The sequence below is a fragment of the Protobothrops mucrosquamatus genome, unplaced genomic scaffold, assembly GCF_001527695.2.
Source record: "Protobothrops mucrosquamatus isolate PMUCROS unplaced genomic scaffold, P.Mucros_1.0 scaffold213, whole genome shotgun sequence".
Classification (NCBI taxonomy): domain Eukaryota; kingdom Metazoa; phylum Chordata; class Lepidosauria; order Squamata; family Viperidae; genus Protobothrops; species Protobothrops mucrosquamatus.
Window position 1 is genome coordinate 776,257 of NW_015386567.1, and position 21,491 is coordinate 797,747.

The 21,491-nt window shown below is 37.7% G+C and overlaps 1 protein-coding gene across 1 annotated transcript in view; it reads left to right on the forward strand.

Annotated features, from left to right (window-relative positions):
- ZNF608 (zinc finger protein 608) overlaps positions 1 to 21,491 on the forward strand; it is an 84,062-nt gene that overhangs the window by 16,867 nt on the left and 45,704 nt on the right. The window contains exon 2 of the mRNA XM_029283760.1: positions 12,945 to 13,200. Coding sequence (XP_029139593.1) covers positions 12,945 to 13,200 — 256 coding nt within the window. The remainder of the gene's footprint in view (positions 1 to 12,944; positions 13,201 to 21,491) is intronic.

The following is a 21,491-nucleotide window of genomic DNA, read 5'->3' on the forward strand; positions in this document are numbered from 1 at the left end:
ATTCAGAACGCTGTATACAATCCCAACATTATTACTAAAGTGTGATTGCTCTACTTATTCATGAAACGGTATGGGAATAAATACCAAAATCCAGATATATTACAGGTAGTCCTCAAGTTAAAAGTGTAATGGAGCCTACCCATTCCACTCATAATTCGAAAACTCATGGGAGTGAATCTTGTACCTCAAACGAGATCACTCTCTTGCTTGTTAAGATGCACGTGGCTCGTTAGGTGAACATGAGCTATCTCAGAGTGGGGAAGGCCATGGAGGGCCTAATGATGGAACAAGACCCCAAGGCCTTCCCTACCCATTAAGATATCTCATGCTTCTCCCTCCCTTTTTGCTGTGCTGGACTCACCTTGAAAAGATCCGTCTCCTCTCTGCCACGGTTCCTGCTGCCTCCCGGATCTGAGGCCGGGGGATGCTTCTCTGTGCCTCCAGAGGCTGGATCAGGATGTCAGAGAGCCACGCAAGCATTCCCCAACCTCAGATCTGGGCAGCAGTGGATTGGAAAATGTCTCCAATGTCCCAATCCAATCTCTGGAGGCATGTGGAAGTGTCCCCCGATTTTCATTCCGTTCTTTGTTGCAGAGAACAGAGGCCTAAAGTAGCTTGAGATCTCGCCCCACTGATCTCACACGATCTTGTGTTTAGGCCTCCATTCTCCGTGAACGCACCAAAGGCTTGGAGCAGCCAAGAAAGCGAAGGATCTCGATCTTCGCAGAGAGTATTGAAGGCCTAGCGCCTAGGAAGACCTGGGGTGGGGTGGGGAGAGAGGGAATAACCAGGGTGAATGTTGCAGAGTCTCTGCGGTCACTCGCAAGAGCAAACGACTGCTGTGGTGCTGCAATATTTTCAGGACTTCTCGTAAGCACTAGGGGCTACTAATCGCATAACTTTGAACGAGCGTTAAGTGAATGCTCGTAACTCGGGGATTACCTGTATTATAAATTATTTATTTATTCAGAAATTTAAAATCTCTATTCAGTACCTTGCTGAGTTTTAACCCTATGATCTGGTTTTGGTGTCTAAACAACATTTAAGAACATTAAGACATACGGTTATCTGAAGCTTAGACTTATTCTTTTTCACTTATTAACATTTGTCCAGATTTCAAAGGACCCTAGCTGTATTTGATAAATGAGTTATACTGATCTATCCTAAATACATTATCATTGGGTTTTCCCGAGGCTACATTTTAATGTCTTTCACTCTGCAATTGCAAGGAAGATAGTGTAATAATTGTCTAACTTGCCACCTCCTCCCTTGTGTTTGGAAGAAGCTGAAATATCACAGATGGGCCGCTACACAGCAAATTTAATTTTGGTTTACATTGTAATTTATTTTTTTGTTTTCTAGCAATAATCTGAGGGTGGTCAGAATAGTCATCTTGTACCTTCCTACCAGCCAACAAAAATATCTAGGCCCCCTTCAATGTCAACCAACTTTTATTACGTATCTTCAAGAATGCAACAAAATGCTTACTAAATATCAGGATCCATCCATATAAATCATGTTTGTTTTCTGCATTTCTGTGTATGTTGCTGGTTTCTAGGTATAGTAAAGTTTGAATTGTTATTTGTAGTAACCCTTCTTTAGAATCTCACCTAATTTATTCTGGCTTTAAAGATTCCGTATGTCATTGAAAGTTTCAAACTGATATTATTCTAAGAACCAGATTTGAGATTTTATTGCCCAAATAGTTTAAATATATGATTGCAATTGCTACATTTTTAAAAGAGAGACATATGACACTATTCTCTTAATGCACAACTTAGAGTTCTGCAACCTTTTACAACTTCCCATATGTTAATGAAAACATTTCTGAAAATTGGCAAAGCTACATTCCATAACTTGTGCCAGCTATTTTCATAGGCCAGTTTGAAGCATGGCAAGAGAGAAGAATGCCTTGTTTTAGTGGTTGAGTCAGTCTGACAGGCTTTTACAATGCCCCTCCTCTTATTAATATTCTTTTTGATGTGAACTTGTAAAACACAGGATTGGTTGTTAATCTTCAAGATCTCGAGGGCTTTTGGCATTGGTCCATAATTTATGTGTTCACATGGCTGTTGTCTGACTACTAATGATTAGACAGCCGTGTTATCTCCCAGCTAAATCAGTGTTGCTTATAAATCACGCTTGATAAATGGCAGTTTCATTTCTTCAAAGGCTCTGTATACATCTACACGCTTTGATAAAACTGCCAGGGGCATGTCATGATTTTACAAGATTTTAGGTTGGGCTTGTTTGCATTTGGTTGGGCAAAAGATTTGAGTTTCTATGAAGGGTAAAAGCACTGATCAAAAAAAAGAATGCATGCTAGAACAATAGAAAAGTACATATACTGGGAAAAAAATACTGATCTTATGTAGACTTTTTTTTAGGCAGGTAGAGTTACAAAACATATTTCACCAAAATATAAATATTCAAAATATTAAAGTATAACAAAATTAAGTTGTGGTCATGTGAATTAGTAGTGCTATGACTTGACTTAGTTCATCACCCTTTTGAGTAATTTTGTGGAATGTAATTTTTTTACACTGTTTGCCTCTCGTAACATAATGTTTCTAGTGTTACAGCATGGAAGGTGATAACTGACATCATTTTCAGGATTCAGTAATGCATCTTCTTTCTTTCCCAAGTTTTTCGTCCATTCACCCTTGATTTATTTGTGTTGTATTAGCAAATATAGGTATAGAGCTGCACTTTTCGCTTTCAGAATTGATTTTGTAAATAAATAACAGTGGTTTTTAAACTGGGTTGCTGAATACATTTCATTCTTTGGAACATTTTCAGAAATTCTTTAACCAACTGTGTCCTTGGATAGTCATTCCTAGAGGATAGTTTGCTAGTTACTATATGTGAAGTTCAGATAGAAATAAATTGTGCTTCCCCTCCAAGGAATAGTTGGTGAGAACCAAGCTCTCCCTGCCCCCGAGAGCTTGGTTCTGGGGATGGGGCTGTCATTGGAGGGATAGAAGTGGGCCATAGAATCATTGTATTGGTGGCCATTGAGAGATATGGGAAGACAAGGAATGGATGGCTGCTGGGGACTGCTGAATTGTTTTGCAATAGTTTTATATTCCAGCTACATGAGCCCTAATGCCGTAAGCCCCCTGATGCCCACCTTGGATTGTTAAAGTGGCCCGAGGGGTGTCATGTGAGTAGGTTCTAATGGTGATTAATTCTTCTTTGTGGAAGAAGATTGTTCCTTTACCTCCTAAAGAGATCTGGTTCATCCCTTTCTCAAGAAGCTATCACTCAATTCCATCTTACTGAAATATGGTGGCTCTACTGCAGCTTCAGAGAATCTTGGAGGAAATGGATTATCTGGATCCCTTTTAGTTAGGATTTAGAACTGGGCATGGTATGGAAATGGCATTGGTCACACTTTTCAATGATTTCTGGTATGGTTGGAATAGGGATACTGTATCTGTCGTTCCTCTACTTGACCTCTCAGTAGCTTTTGATACTGAGTTAATCCACAAAGATACCATTGACCATGATATCCTTGTGGATTAAGTTAACTCAGAAAATTGGGAGTGGTCAGTTCAATGTTTTCTCCCCTCCTTTTTAACATCTGCATGATACTGCTGGGTGAGCTTATTTGTCAGGACAGGATCAGGTATCATCAATATGCAGATACCTAAATATATCCCTGGCAAGATGTAAATGTCTTATCGCAATGTCTGGAGGATGTGAGGATATATCTGGATGGGGAACAACAGACTTCACGGAACCCTGGGAAGGCCTAGTGGCTCTGGATTTTTGAGCCCACAAATTTCAGAACTATACCATCTTTGGTGCTGGAGGGGATTACATTCCCCAGATAGCCCCAGAGCACAATCTGAAGGTCCTCCTAGACTTAAAATTCCTGCTTTATGAGCATTGTATAGCTTCATCATGTATGCCAGTTGCACTTGTTTCTGGATCAGCAAGTCTTGATTACAGTCATTCATGCCCTAGTCACTTCCAGATTGGACTATTGCAATGTGCTTTACATGGGGCTGCCCTTGAAGTGTATCCGGACGCTTCAACTGGTACAGAATGTAGCGGCATTGGCAGTTATGTTTGCTCCTAGAACAGCACATGTCAAACTGTCTTTGTTGCCAGTTTGCTTCCAGGTCCAATACAAGATGCTGTTTTGACCTATAAAGCCGTTCATGATATAAGACAAGGCAATTTGGGGATTGCCTTTCCCCAGTTACATCAGCCCACCCGGTTAGGTCTGCCAGAGAAGGCATGTCACAGGTACCATCAGCTAGAGGCCTACATTTGGTGGATAGCAACAATCATGTCTTTTCTGCCATGGTGCCTGATTTATGGGAAAATTTTCTTTCCTCCCTGTCCCCCAAGAAATTAGATTAGCTCCATTCCTTTTGATGTTCTGGACAGCCCTCAAGACCTGTTTTGGCCATCAGGCCTGTGGCTTCCAGGGAATCAGAGACAAGATTAAATGGCTCCATTGCTGAACTGGCTGTTTTTATTCCTTGTTCATCTAGGGCAGGGGTGTCAAACTGCCAGCCCGCAGGGCCAGACATGTCACGCGGAAGCTCTGCCCACCCCATTGCCTGCAATGGCAAAACTGTCCCGATACATTGCGCGATGTCATGTGACATCGCAAGTTTGACATGTCTGATCTAGGGTTTGTAGCTCTTTTTTATAATATTTACAATATTTGATTTTTATTCTTTTTTTGTATTTGTGGTTTCTATATGTGCTTTTACCCATATGTTGTGCGCTGTCCAGAGTCACTTTAAGTGACATGGGCAGCTAAATAAATTTGATTAATAAATTAATAAATATAAATGGTAATGTTTTTTACTAGATGTGATACAAAGTGAGAATTCACCTAGCTTGACTAGTACTGAGTAAAAGCTTACTGAAAGTTAGCTTTTTGATTGCTGAGCTCAAGCACTGTTCATATATGCACTTTCTACTGAAAGACAGACTTTTTTGTTTGGTTTTTGGAACAAAATTTATGAAAGGATAGAAGATTTGGAGTATAAGTAACCCCTAAGACATGTTGTATTGAAAAATAAAATGCTTAAAAGTATGATAGGGGGTTGTTGTCATTAGAATAATATTCTAATTCTGAATTAGATGTTTGTGCTGTGTAGAAATCATATATCAGTGGTGGCGAACCTATGGCACGCGTGCCAGAGGTGGCACTCAGAGCCCTCTCTGTTGGCACACACGCCACCGCCACCAGCAGCAGGTGCATCAGGCCACCACTGCCGCCTGGAGCAGGAGTCCCTCGCCCAGCACAAAGGTGAAGCAGCCGACTAGCAAGCTTGAATAGAGGTGGTAAGGCAGAGGTCACCAACCATTGTCGATTGGTGGACTAGAAGAAAAGGGAGGGGGAAGCATTTTACATCCATGCATGCGTGCACAGGGCAGCGAGCACGCATGTGCTGCAAATGGAGCGGGGCTACTGCCTGCGTGATACTCACTAGCCCTGCCCCATTCGTACATGGTGCAGCGCCTTGTATCTGCACCCCATGGCACTGGGCCATTTTTGCGCTCCCGGTTTTTGCGTGCCAGAGGCGGCACTCAGAGGCGCCTCCCTGCCCCCCCCATGAGGGCACCACAATGCTGATGCGGCCCTGGCACTTTGCAATAAATAAGTGGGTTTTGGGTTGCGGTTTGGGCACTCGGTCTCTAAAAGATTCACCATCGCTGTTATATATTGCCATTTTAAATTGCTTAATAAAAAGCAGAATGAAAATTCAATTAGAAATAAAAGCAGAACATCCATGAAATGAACTACAGGTAGTCCTAGACTTATGACCAAATTTTACTCTGAGACAGTTGTTAAGTGAATTTTGCCCCATTTTATGACCTTTTTGGCCACAGTTGTTAAGTGAACTAATGAAGTTAAATTAGTAACAAAGTTTGTTAAGTAAATCTGGCTTCCCCATTAACTGCATCATGCCATGTTAAATTAGTGCAATTATGTGACGTTGCAATTTAAGACTGTTACTTAGTGACAGAGTTGCCAGTCCCAACTACAGTTGTTAAACAAGGAGTATTTGTATTTCCTAGAAAGTTACCTTCCTCTTTCTAAATCAGTAATTGCAAAATCAAAAAAATTAATTTTTTTTGCTGTGTGATTGTTCTCAAGGAGATTTGTGGGAAACCTTAGAAGATGACAGAGGTGAGCAATTAGAGACAAAACAGCAAAATCAGGAAGACAGCCATCTTGCATGGGGCATGGAGAAGGAAAGGTATATAAGTCCAACATTTGCTGAACAATGTGACAAGATGAGGAAAAGTAACATAAAGAACAAATGACACTACAGCTTCCTCACTGTTATTTTGGTAGGATTATTCCCAGGTGTTAGGGCATAGTGGGCATTGGTGTTGCCATTTATCACAGAACAGGTTGCACTGAAGGGAAAAAAAATAAACCAAATGGAAGACAGGTTATGTATGTTACCATAATATTTTCCTCTGCTCCTTTCACCTGATTGCGTGATATTTTGGCAATGAGTATCTGCCTATAAATAGATCAAGCACTAGAGTAAGAGCTCTTCACATCACACACACACACACACACACACACACACTTTAAAAAAAACCTTAACCAAACAAAAACAAAGACTGGAAAATGAATGTTGCTATTATGTCTAGTCAAAATTGTTGTTTTATATACATACATACTCACACTACCATTTCTTCACCAGCCCTAAAATTAAGCTGTGGATGTGATAATTGGTCTCTGATGCACTAAAAACTCTTCTGAATTACAGTCCTGAAGCAATAAAATCCCACAATGGAATCCAGTGACCAAAACAGTTTCTGTTCAAAACATACTCCCTTCCTACTACATTGGTATAAATACAGATACAGTATATAAGTATTAGGGATTTTCTTTTTGCAAGTGTGGGAAAACTACATTGAACAAAAATGCAATAAAAAAGATCCAGGGCCATTTGATTATACATTCTAATCCCTTTCTTTCCTGTCAACAAATCTGTGACATGGGTGACACCTGATAGGTTGGAATTAAACTGCATAACTATGTGAGTATTTTTATGTGAAATGTTTATGCTGTGTGCCTCAAAATAACAATGGCTGATTTTTGACAAGAGGGGTGAGGTACTGCTCTGGAGCCTAGTCCTTCTCTGTCTTCCGACTCCCTGCTCCCTTCCTTTTGGGTTTCTCTTCTATGCCCTAATCCTCTTCTCTATTGCACTAGATTGGATTTCTTTTAATTTACAGTATTTTAAAATAATTTTTGATCAAATTCTATGGGACACATAAGTTAAGTTGATCCTAATGTATGCTACATCTGGAGATAATACTGAGGAAAGTACAGAAATAAACGACATTATCTTTATTCCAAAAGCATGAAATTAAAAATAGAAGAACTCTGTTACCAGGAGACTCTACAATTGCCAAAACCGATGTAGTGCAAACTCTGGCTCTGTATCTTGAACTTAGTTGAAAGATAAATATTGCTTTATTTATCCTTACTTAACTGATTACTGATTTGTGAAGAACATCTGTTTTTGAGGTCAGCTGCTTTTACATTTGCCTGCATATTTGGCTTCTTCTTGAGAAGCTTTTTTTTGTTTTGTTTTATGCTGCCAACATCTTAAAGTCTAATGGCAGCAGGAGCGTCTATACTTAAATCATGCTTTTTATTTTTGTTAGGCAGCTGACAAACTTGGGGATTCAAAAATCATACTGGAATGCAGGCTTATGGGTAGAATTCTAGTATAGGATCTGGATTATATTCAGTTTCTTTTTGCATTATATTTGTTTATATATAAAATTCTACTTGTTCAGTCCCTTTCTGAGACTATGAGAAGATTAATGTAACTTTGACAAAATTGTCTAAACTGCTACTTTGAGTTCTGATTAAGCACATGAGTAGCTCTAACATTTAAGCTATATTGTACCCACTTATCTTTGTGTTTTCCCTTGTGTTTTCTCATCTATACATTTTAGCAGCTAATAGCTAAATTTGAAATAAAGAGAAAGGGAAAAATCTTCAACCATCTTTCTGACTTTGGAATGCTAGAGCTATGTTGGACCTCAGCATCCATAATGCCAGGTGGCTATACTATCTGTATCAATTAGGGAAATGAAGTCTAATGTAACTGGATGTTACCTTTCTGGATAAGGCTGTCCAAAGACTGCTAGTGTTCTTCTCTCTATGCAGTGTGAAACTCAGAAATCTCAAAAGATGATAAAAATGTACTTTCACTGTGTGATTACATATATTTTAAATTTCTGTTTTCTGGCTGAATAGGAAAGGGAATCTATCTGTAATAATAATTTCTCTTACTAGGAAACAAGCACCGCTGTTTTAGAAAATATTTAATATACCTAAAATAATAATAATAAAAAAATTCCATATGCCTTTAAAACATTATTAAAGCACATAAAAAAGAGAAACTGTGGGGTAACTCATATGATGACTTCAGTCAGGCTTATTTGCAAATCTGCCACTCTATGTTTAGTCATTTGGAAATTGTTTCCAGTTGTCACTGCACAAATAGATAATAATAACAACAACAACAACAACAACAATAATAATAAATAAACTGCGCTATTCGGAACATCTTACATTTTAAGGAGGTACCTGGTTGATACCTAGGATGCTGATAGCAACCCATGTCAACCATCAGTGCCCGTCAATTTGAATGTTCAGTTGACTGAGGTTCACGTCTAATGAGTAATAGTAGTAGTAGTAGTAGTAGTAGTAGTAGTAGTAGTAGTAGTAGTAGTAGTAGTAGTGATGGAAAGGATCTTGGAAGTCTTCTTGTCCAACCTCCTGCTCAGGCAGGAAACCCTATAACAGTGGTGGCGAACCTATGGCACGGGTGCCAGAGGCGGCACTTGGAGCCCTCTCTGTGGGCACACGTACCATTGCCCCAGCCTTGCCTCCCCCTGCGACCCCCTCCTCACCAGCAGCCCCCCTGGAGGAGAGTCGCCCCCGAGCATGGCCTACGTAGAGCAGCACAGCCAAGGACATGGCAGCCAGGCAGCGTAGACAAGACTCTGTCTGCACACCCCATCATGCACAGTTGATGCTGCGGGGTGTGGGCAGAGGGCATGGCCGCCATGGCGCTGCTGGGCTGCCTGGGCGATCTGCGGCAGGCCCTGGAGTGAGTGGTGAGTGGCCTTGTGGGTAGGCGGGGTGGGGGCGGAGCGGGAGTGGGGCAGGGGGTGGAGTGTGGGCAGGGCCAGTTTTTGGGCACTCGGTCTCTAAAAGGTTCGCCATCACTGCCCTATAAGATTTCAGACAAATGATTGTCCAGTCTCTTCTTAAAAACTTCCAGTGTTTTATGATATTTGTCATTGTGCAACTTTATTATAGAGACCAACTTGGCTTTGCAACAGTCACCATTAGATGCATCAAATTGAATAAAAGATTGCATCTTATCTATATACAGCAGTTGACCTAGTGGCATTCCTCATTTTAAAAATGCATTATAGTGAGTAGAAATCCTTATTCCCCAGTAGACTTCTGGCAACCTTACCATATTGCATCCTGTTATCTCTTCAGAACAAAATTTCATTAAGTTTTTGGAGAATTGTTAATATTCTCTTACTATAATTAAAAGATTTTTCTGCAAATGATTCATGTGTCAGTTTTCAAGTCACAATAAACCAATGAATTTCTAAAGTAGCTCATTTATAAAAGTCTATCTCCACTATCCTTTATTATACAGGGAAATACATTATTTTATAAGATCCCTTTTAAAGGCGTGCTTTATAAATCATCTTGTAATGGTATGTGGGAAAGACTTTGGAAGACGGGGCAAAGAGGAACAGTCTAAGGAACAATCAGATGAGAGGCAGCATAACCTGCAGCTATATAGTGGGCAGAGCAGTAGGCTCAGAAGAGACTTTCACTAAGTTCTCTGCTGGAAAGGTGACCACAGGATAACTATACTTTCAGACTTGCAAGATTCTGTTAACATAGCATTACCATAAAGTAGAACTAGTTTATCTGGTTGTGTTTCCTGCCTGGCCTACCTGTTAAAGCCAACGTTAATCTTTCAAGTCTCATGCAGTCTTCCAAAGAAAGAAATTTTTGGAGTAACCTCAATCCTTAAAGAAATCTATTATCTGCCTAGCACCTGGCAGCAGCATTATTGCAAAACCAGCAGCAAGTGGATATACAGATGGCTAATTTACATAATGTGACACCTGGAGTAGAATTTGCCTCAACCAGTAGCAGTGCAACCAATGGCAACTCGGCCCTAATTTTGCTGGCCATATACTTATAAGAGGGTATGTACACTTACACTGCCACATTATTCTAGTTTTTTGTTATTTTTTCCACCACTAAACAATTATAGTTTGTTTTTCAATTGAATTTGTACAACTTATATGTTAAAGGTGGAAAAACATTCTGAAGTGATTTATCTTGCTCTGATTTTTGTACATCTCAAAAACCTGGCATTTTAACGGGTGTGCAGATTTTCTATATCCACTGTAAAACCGCTGTCCCAGCTCCTAAAAAATGCTTGGCAATATACTCCCTTGGTTGAGGGGAAAAAAGTGGCCTTTCTAGAGTGAAAATAGTTTTTTTCCTCTCAGCTCCTTCAGCATCTCATTGCCTTCTGCCCCTTTTTTGTGCCGACGAACACTTCAGATATGGCCATAGATGCAGTTCTACTCAAGGGGGACAGATTTACTACCATGGGCCTTTTATTCCAGACCGTTCCTCCCAGCAGAAAAGAACTATGATATTTTCAATGAAGAGTTGCTGGCTGTAGAGAAATGCCTTTCACCAATTAGTGACACCTCCTGAAAAGGGTAGCCTTTTCTATGCAAGTTCATACAGACCATAAGAATTTAGAAGTTCTGCAAAACACTTAATTTCTCACTCCTCAGCAAATCAGGTGGACACAATATTTATCCTTCTTTTATTTTTACATCTCATAGGTTCCAGCTTCCCAAACAAATTTCCAGGTTCCCTCTCATGTAAGCCGGAGTATGAGTTGCCAGTCCCATATCCCCTGCAATACTACTTGAGCCATGCATCTTTGAGTTGTACCAAAAATCAGCAAACACAAAAAAGCTGGCATCAGGAAGAGAGGCTATTGATCTCTTTCATCAGGAAAGAGGAAGTGTAAGGGGTAAACGTTGCTGGAATCTAGTCCCAGAGGGAAACTTGATGCACTGGAAAGGTTACCGCACAGTCTTTTGTTTGTTTGTTTGTTAGAAGTTTCAATGAAGGCAATGTTATTTGTGTTTTCTTTTTGTTTTGTGCTGTCCCAGATGCTCAGTTATTCATTGTTTCAGGTCCTCTTGTTTTTTTTATTTAGAAGGCTTTGTTCTTTCTGAGGAGAAGGCAGAAGAGAGGGTGCCTGATTTTGGAATGAAAACAATTCAATAACTATACTGGCTTCCTCTATTGCTGGCTCTCCTGGTTCACCTCTATGGTGTGAGCTACTTCAGATAAGGGTTCCATCGATTTCTTTGCTCTTGTAATTCTTCTAATTCAACTTCTGTGAATATTTTGTATTATAAATAAACTTTGATCTGCTAGCTTCTGTTCGTTTCTTTCTGATTCTATACGTTGTTCTTTCCAGAACTGATGCTTTATCTTTAGACTTGATTTGTAATAGCAGATCATTGTTTCTTTATCAATCTTTGTATATTTGAGATGGGTATGAACATTTTCTTCTAGCAGTTCTACATCTGCTGACCCTGATTACTCAGTCATTTGTCCCAGTCCTATAGCCCACTTATCGCCAAAATGTTCAAGAACTAATACACTTAGAATGGTGTTTGTTGACCCGGGTGACAACCAATTGAGTATAGGTTTCTATAAATTACTTTTTACCGTATTATTTATGTGAGACGCACACTTCATTATTGGAGAAGCACTCCTCTTTGTGAGAGTTCCTTGTTCCTCAAGGTCTGGACACAGCATGGCATAGCAAATCTGCACACAATTTTATATCGCAGCAAATACACTTTCAACAATACGCTATTGCTCTGATCACCTCCACCATGCTAGGACTTTGCCAGGTGATGTTGCCACATAAAGATGTCTTCAAAACTCAGCTTTTAAAGCTCAGTCTATCAATACTCATTTTACCCAAAAGTCTCAAAGTCTTTTAGACTTTCAGACTTTGTTAGACCCCAGTGTGTTATGTTATTTATAACTACTTTGTGTGAATCTTTTTGTACAAGCTGAAAATATGATCTACTGTTTCTTCTGCTTCTTTGCACAATCTGCACTTTGAATTATTTGACATTTTTTTTAATTCTGGCCTTGATTGCATTTGTTCAAATTATTAAGGTAGCATCTAATAATATAGGCAATTCCAAGCAGAATTTAATTTTGTTAAATTAGTGTTTTCAGATCTGATAAATTCAATATTTCCAGATGTCGAGGAAGTTCTTTAGGTATCACTCTAAGGGCTTCAGTCACAGTTGGTATAATAACATATTTCTTTTTCCGTGAGGGTTCAATTTCTATCTGCAAATCCTGGTGTTTTGTAATTGTTATAATATCATCTGTTAACAACAATACAAAGTCTTCACTGCCAATTCTTTAGCTGGTATCGGTCTGCATATGCATTCAGTTCTTCCCAGGAATCTAGAATGTTGTAAACTATTGGCATAGTGTATATACAGATCTAAGCAGTGTGGCCTTTTGTAATTGACAGATGGAGAATGATATAATAAAAATGAAATAGTCATTGCTTACCATTGGCATCTGGTTGGGCACTATCGTGACAAAATATTGAACTAGTTGAACCTTGGCTTAATTTAATATGACTGTTATATTCTGCTGTTCTTATGCCAGGAAATTAAAAGAATGAGTTTCTTTCTAAAGTAAGGTATTTTTTCATCCATCTTGCTGTATTATTATATGGGATTAATATGTTTATCTATACATTTCTAATATCAGTATTTCCTTTTACTTTAAAAATAATATTTTTTTCCTTTTTGTTTACTTCTAGGTTGACCCCCTCTTTACAGTGCCTGCACCTCCGCCTCCTATTTCCAGTAATCTGACAGCTCAGATTCTACCTTCCTATTTTTCACCATCTTCATCCAACATTGCAGCCCCGGTGGAGCAACTTTTGGTACGGACTCGTTCAGTGGGTGTGAATACTTGTGATGTTGGAATAGTAACAGAACCTGAATGCCTTGGACCATGTGAACCTGGAACCAGTGTAAATTTGGAAGGGATTGTATGGCATGAAACTGAAGAAGGTAAGATGTTTTCTTCCATCTCTCTCTTGTTTGTAATATTGCATTTGATTTAAAAGAAATATTGCTGAAAAATAATTAAATAGTATGCTTTGTTTTGTTTCTGCTGGGAAAAGAATTTCTTAAGTTATTCTGAGTCTGAATCTAGCCATAATTTTACAAATAATCTTTTTTGCTTTTGTTGTTTTTGAAGGATGGGGTTAGGTTTTATTCTAAAATCTTGCTAAACTATTATGTTGATGATATTTTGGTATAAGGTTTAATGGATTTTACATATGTTATCATAAGGTATGCATAGATACTCTTACAAAAGAATTATAAAATTGTGAAATCACTACATTAATATTCAAATTATTACATTTTTGGCATCTACAATATTCCAGTAAAACATATAAGTAACATAGATGGTTGTTACTGGATTTGCTGCAAATTTGATTAATCTCTTGTGTGCATAGGCAAAATTTATAATTGCATGTTAGCTACTTAAATATTTTGTTTTAAGTGACCTGAGAGCTTTGGGATAAATTGTTTGGGAATTGGAGATTTGGAAGATAACATCAGTCAACTGCAGTTTCATATAAATATAGATTTCCTTAAAATAATGAATAAAAATTCAAGCTACAGCTTGAAAAATAAATTGAAAGTTGTTAGCAAAAAGTCTAGACACTAAAAATGAATTTGAAAGATAATTATTTTTGACAAATTGGAAGCCACACAAAAATGTATTTTTTAATATTGATTTTCAAAAAATTCCCCTCATATGTGAACTACCTATAAATAGTACTACTGCACAGTTATTATGGCCACCTATTTTGGAGGATATGGTCTGAAATATTGAGAATTATTCAAATAGATTTTTATAGATGTTTTCTTCTTTCTGTTTGAATAGTATTTAATTACTAGTGATTTAATAGCTGGTGTAAAAAGAATGTGGTAGCTCACGAGGTTAGGACACTGGGCTGACAATTGACAGGCTTGCATTTGAGACCCGGTTACTGCTGCAGGCTGGGGTGAACTCCTGTCAACGTTCCAGCTCTTGCTGACCCAGCAGTTTGAAAGCAGGTGACCGCAAGTAGATAGATGGTTATCATTCCGGTGGACACCTTAACAGGGATATGAAAGGAGCCCCCAACCAGGCATCTGTGATGTCACCATCCAATCCTTTCAACCCGGAAACACTTTGGTGCTCCTGATATGAATGTAGTAGTAATAGCCTGTGTTTATTGAAACAAAGAAAGGGAATTTTAAAAGCGTACAATGCACTCCATTGATAATAAATCCTAATGTATTTTGGTTAGAAAAGATACAGCAAAGCTTGATTCTGTGGAATGGAGTATGAAACATTATCAGAGTGCATTAGCTAGGTTTGCAAAATGTTTTACACTGTGCCCTTCCACTTGTCTTCTTTGTATGTATATCTTCATCAGATTCGTAAACTAGATTGACACTTTAAGATTATTTTTTAAAGGTCACATAAGCAGTTTTAAAATATTTTAAGTGAGATAGCTGTCTATTTTGGCTTTAGTGTTCACCTTAGTGAATTTCACAGAAAATCAGAATATGTGAGAAAGAATTATGGTGACACAGAAGAGCAATGGCTTTTAATACTGTTATTTTTGCTGAGTAAACTAAACATCTGACCCGGCAGAATTAAGAAACATCTCTTGTTAAAGGTCTGGAGGGCAACAGTGTGCTATTTTATAATGTTCTTCATACTTGCAAGAATGACATTTCATCTATTTTCCTTCTGTGCTCAGATATATTCAGCCGAGAAGACTTTTACTTATTGATAAAAGATAACGCCTGATCTGTGCTTATAGATCCCCTGCTCCCGTTGTTGGTAAAAAGAGCAGTCTATCATCCTTGTTACTTATCTCCTATTCTGATTGTGCATTTACAAATCTGGGGAATTGGTTTGGCATAAACAAGATAAAGATAAATCCACTATCTCCTAATGTCAAATGTAAAGAAATTTTAAACTTGGTATTTTTTTGACAAAACTTCTCAAATTATACTGATAATATAATGAATAACATGAAAGAGTGACATATGATACTGCTTAACCGCATAAGCTTCTTAAAATAAAAAAAAAGGAATGCTTCTGATTTTTTTTTACGAATTTACTAAATTGAATGATTACTTTGGTGCTATGTTATGGAAGACTAAATATATCTTCATCTAAACTTTTTAATTGGAAATAAATTGTTTTAATTTCATTCCTAATATGATTTTACTGTGGGACTAGGTTTAAGGTTCTGATTTATATGGTAGTAAATGGAACATATTTTTTCTTGACTGGCATTTTGCATATCATTTTAAATAGTGAACCAATAGAATAGAACACTGTAAAAACTGTCATACTTGGCTAATTTAAACAGGAAAAATAATTCAGCATACTATAAGCCAAATGCTAGAAAAATATAAATCAGCTATAAACTTGGTTTGATGACACAATAGTACCTCGGTACTCATCTGGGATTCATTCTGGAAGGTGCGATGAGTACTAGAAACAACAGGTACCAAGCAAGCCACATGACTTACCATGTGACTCTTTATTTTGGATGGAAGATGTAACAAGTCATGAGGTTAGCCGATGCCAGCAAGTTCTACCTTGCACATCAAATACCAGGAGAAAAATAAATACCGAGCAAGATTTTTGCTTCAAAACTCGTCAAGTATCAAATTTGATGAGTTTTGAAGCAGATGTGTAACTGGCTGACAAACCATATTCAACAAGTTGTCCTTAATGGTACTACATCTACATGGAAGGAAGGAAGCAGTGGGTACTAGAAGGTTCCATCTTGGGCTCAGTACTCTTCAATGTCTTCATAAATGACTTAAATGAGAGAATAAAAGAGGAACTCATCAAATTTTCAGATGACACTAAGCTGGCAGGAATAGCCAACACCCCAGAAGACAAGCTCAGGATCCAAACAGATCTTGACAGACTTGAACAATGGGCCCTATCCAACAACATGAATTTTAATGTGGATAAAAGCAAGGCAGGAAAAACCAAAAGGTACAAGTACAGATTGGGCAAAACCTGGTTCAAAAACAGTGACTGTGAGAGGGACTTGGAGTTTTAGTGGACGATCACTTAAACATGAGCCAGCGGTGTGTAGCAGCAGCCAAAAAAGCTAATACAATCCTTAGTTGTTTAAACAGAGGCATAGAATCAAAATCATGTGAAGTATTAGTACCGCTTTATAAATTCTTAGTAAGGCCAAACCTGGAATACTGCATCCAGTTTTGGTCACCGCGTTACAAAAAAGATGTTGAGATTTTGGAAAAAATGCAAAAAGAGCAACTATGATGATTAAGGGCCTGGAGACAAAAACATATGAAGAATTCTTTCAGGAATTGGGTATGGCCAGTCTAGAGAAAAGAAGGACTAGGGGTGACATGATAGCAATAGTCCAGTATTCAAGGGGCTGCCACAAAGAAGATCAACTTATTTTCCAAAGCACCAGAAGGCAAGAGAAGAAACAATGGATGGAAACTAATCAAGGAGAGAATCAACCTGGAATTAAGGAGAAACTTCCTAGCAGTAAGGACAATTAACCACTGGAACAGCTTGCCTTCAGAAGTTCTAGGTTTTTTAAAAAAGACTGGACAACCACCTATCTGAAATGGTATAGGGCAGTGATGGCGAAACTGAGTGCCCAAAAACAGGCCCTCCACCCTGCCCGCTCCGCCCCCACCTCACCCCCATCCTGCCCCATCCCGCTCCCCATTCCCTGTCCTGCCTGCCCACAGGGCCACTCACCACCTCCACAGCAATGCCCAGCAACGCCATCGCAGCCACGCCCTCTACCTGTGCCCCGCAGAATCAACTGTGCGTGATGAGGCACAAGGGCGGAATCTTGTCCCCGCTGCCCGGCTGCCATGTTCTTGACTACGCTGCTCCATGTGGGCTGCGCTTGGGGGTGACTCTCCTCTGGGGGGCAGCTGGTGGGGTCATGTGGGGAGGTGGGGCTGGGATGACGGTGTGCATGCCCACAGAGAGGGCTCTGAGTGCCACCTCTGGCACGTGTGCCATAGGTTCACCACCACTGGTATAGGGTCTCCTGCTTGAGCAGGAGGTTGGACTAGAAGACCTTCAAGGTCCCTTCCAGCTCTATTTTTATTGATGAGAATGATATGGTGTCTGTAGAGGATGATGCTATATTTGGCATGAATTCTTAAAAAGGTAATACCTGCTGATTTAGCGCTGAAAAGAATTGCATTTGGGTATGAACTGATTATGTAGGTCACTTATATTCTCCTTTAAGAACTACTGTCACATTGCATTACTTATCTTATTTTTTTGAAGGCAGCAAGAACAATGATGCTTAATGTCCTTCTCTAATATTTAAAGAAATATTTTTTCTGCAGAAAAAGGACAAAGACACGTATTGCACAACTAAGCTTTGACCAGAAAATGTATTGTTAACAGTGCAGTTGTTAAATGAGGCATCATGTGACCACACCTGATTTTACAAACTTTTTTTGCCATGGTCATTAAACAAATTACCCACAGTCATTAAACAAATTACCCCCAGTGAGACATCACATGACTCCGATTTGTGACCTCCTCCTGGCTTTCCCATTGACTTTGCTTGTCAGAAGCTGGCTAGGAAGGTCCCAAATGGCAATCATGTGGCTGTAGGATGCTGCAACTGTCATAAATGTGTGGCAGTTGTCAAGCACCCGGATCCCAGTCATGTTACTCTGGGATGTTGTGATGGTCAGTTTTTGGAGCAGTCATAGATCACTTTTTTAAAAACTTTTGTAACTTTGAACAGTCACTAAATAAATGATCATTAACAAGGATTACCTGTAACATAAATAGGCAGTATCATCCAGAATAGACCTAAGACTACTGTATACTATTTAACTTTTCCTTCCTTCCTTCCTTCCTTCCTTCCTTCCTTCCTTCCTTCCTTCCTTCCTTCCTTCCTTCCTTCCTTCCTTCCTTCCTTCCTTCCTTCCAGATATGTCACAAAAATTAATTATTGGGCTTTTAGAATATGGCAGTTGATGATCTATGTAACCCTAGTATTCCTACTTTCATCATTACATTTCTTAAATTTTAGTATAAAAGCTTATAAGTACTGTGATATTTTATTTGTCAATATATTTGTTTCTAAGTGTGCTATCTTCAGGACAGAATATTTGATTTCAGTAAATAGTTCCTGTTGGGAAGTGGAAGAACAGGTTTATTTATTTATTTATTTATTTATTTATTTTATTTATTAATTGCATTTATATCCCGCCCTTCTCCTTACGGTTAAGATTGTATATGTATAAATGTGATAAAGCTAGCTTTGTAACTGGTTTTGTACTCATGGCAGCCATTTTTGTGAATAACTACTTAAAATAATTCCTGCAGGAAATAATTCCAAATCTGCTTTTTGGGAAAAATGTTTGTAGATTCATTTTGTCTGCCATTCTAGTTTCTAATTCCTAATCAAGGACTAGAATTTACAGAATATTTTCATCATTGTAAGGATCATACAAGCATTTGCACAATTGACAAATAACAGGTATAGATTATTATTCTTACTAAGTTTGGAGGCAGGGAAACTTCAAGAAGAAAATTTAGGGATAGTAAGATGACATCATGTACATTATTAATTGTGTTCCCCTCTTTAAAAAAATAGGAACCATTCTTGTGAATCTCTCTGGGATGATCCCTTTGTAATAACTAAAAATATGTTGCAAGATTGAATGGGGATTGTAAGAAAGTATATTTCATAGGTTCAAGTGAAAGACGGAAGAAAAAAGTAGTCTACATTTCACTGTTGGGAAGTCTCAGCAAGAAATCAGCCTTAAATAAAGTATCAGAAAGAGAAAAAATATTGCTTAAAAAATAAGTTACAATCAGGAAGTAAGATATTGTCTTCACAATTACTTCTAAGAATTCAAATTACCAATGGAGATTTGCCAAAAGCTTCAGTACAACCAACACAAGTCCTTTTATGAGTCAAATATTTGGCAGCCAAAGACTTAGTAGTATGTTCTTTCTCACTAGTCTGTATGTGTAACTCATTCAGACTCACAGTATACTGTAGGGAATAAATTAAGCAAGGAAGAGATGCTTTTCTTTTGCTGCTACTGCTAACTGATAGGAATTTTTTTTTTACAAGAAGCAACACTGGATAGCTTGAAGGAAAGAATTAATTGTTTTTAAGTTCATAAATAAGGGACTTTAAGTATCTTTTAGAGAAGTACTTATACACTCATTTTGAAGAGAGGGAGTAAATAATATTCTCTGTTACTGAAATGTATTTTGATGTTTAAATGAATTTGACTGTTAGCCAATAATAACAATGATTTGTTCGGATGATGGTGTATTTGCTTGAAAGCTGATCACAAATCAAGCCGTCACATATAAAAAGCTGCTCCTGTAGCATTTGTTTTTCTTCACAGTTAGGATGGTATTGTTTCTTAAAAACAATGTGTTGCTTGATCTGCCTACTTACAATTTAAGACCTTGATTTCATGTCATGCAAGTTGGATTTATTCTACATAATATCCCTTTAAGTTCTTTAGAATGCTATGCCACATTGGTCATCTGTTTGCAAAACTTAACATAGCTGGCACTTCTTGGAATAAACAGATCTTTACTTTCTGAGTTTGTGTACTTGTGTGGAGGGAGGGAGGCAGGCAGGCAGGCAGGAAGGAAGGAAGGAAGGAAGGAAGGAAGGAAGGAAAGGAAATTGGAAGGAAGGAAGGAAACAGAAGAGAAAAAATATAGAGAGTAACTGTATAAAATTAACTTTAAAATTATTTTTGAACAAGTTGTAACTCAACCACACAGGATGATATTGTTCTATTTTTTCATTATGTTGATTATGAGTCATTTGAAAGGCAAAAAATCCAGGACTGAAAATCTGGAGTAACAATTTTCTTTCCAACAGAGCAGAACTATCAGTTTAGTTACACTGCATGTTCAATCAATCCAGTATTTGGCATGCATTTATAAATAACATATGTTAGTATATAATTCAACACCAAATAAATATATTTAAACTTTATTTTTCTTTCCATTTTTTTTACCAATAGTGTAAATATTAAGTCAAAATGATATAAATATAGAACAGACCTGGATTACATAGATCAATGTCTCCTCAAAGATTGTATTCCAACATAAAGAGGTCAACCCATCCCTTCTTAAACATCTATAAAGTGTCTACTAAACAAAAAGAATTTTTGATGAATCAGCACCATAATAAATTTATTTATTATTCTTCAAAACATAAGACTATTGATTGGTTAAAATATGATATTTAAAGTCTGTATTCCAAAGTTCTTGTAAATTGTTAATCTATATTACTAACACTCTGCAACTGTTTATAAAAATAAAATGTAGATTAAGTCTTCTAAAACACCATACAATAATTACAGAACATTGAATGCTTGGAAAAAACTGATAAAAACTTTGAATAGAATACTAATGCCATTTTCTTTTGCCATGCTGTTGAAATACTATTTATTTGTAATTTTCAAATAAGGATTATTCCAAAGTATGAATATTTCATGTAAACAAAAATCAAAGTTAAATTTCTCAACTATATCTTCCAGATATGTCTTGTGTTTTTTAATGCTGGCATATTGGCTAAAGCTAATCACTAAGTTAAAATATACATAAGGCCAATGCTAAAGTTGAGTGTCATAAAATTATCTCTGTGCCTCAATTTTCATATGGCAATTAAATTTTTAATTTAAAACATGGAAATTCCTCTTGATATATATCCACCAGGAACAATAGTTATGTAAACATTTATTCTTCTCCATAAAATCTTGGTTTGTTATTTGATTTTAGAGACATTTAGAGACCTCTATTAATCTATGGTAGCAAAAGATCAGGAAGTGTCTGGTAGTAGTTTTTCCAGCTAGCACATTTTATTAAAGGTGTAAGTTTTTGTGAGTTCTTATTTCATAATCAGAGTTGTTAGTCAGAAAATGTGTTACCAGGCCTCTTTTGATTTTGTAGCATAACTTTAAGATTTTTAAGTAGAAGATAACATACTGTTGAACCTTTAGGAATGGTTAACTATAGATGGAGTCCCATCATTGACAGTAGGATTTATTTAAGTTGCATTTACTGCTTATAATCAATTTATTTTATTGTCAAGCAGCTTGCTTTATAGTTATGCAGGTTAACTTTATGCAGAAAACTGATGGGAAGAGACCCATAGTTTTCTATTTTACTTAATTTTTTTCCTGTTCAATTGTGTCCAGTTCTCAGAGGAGATTGCTTAGACCAGAGGTCCCCAACCTTTTGGCACCAGTTACCGGTTACATGGAGA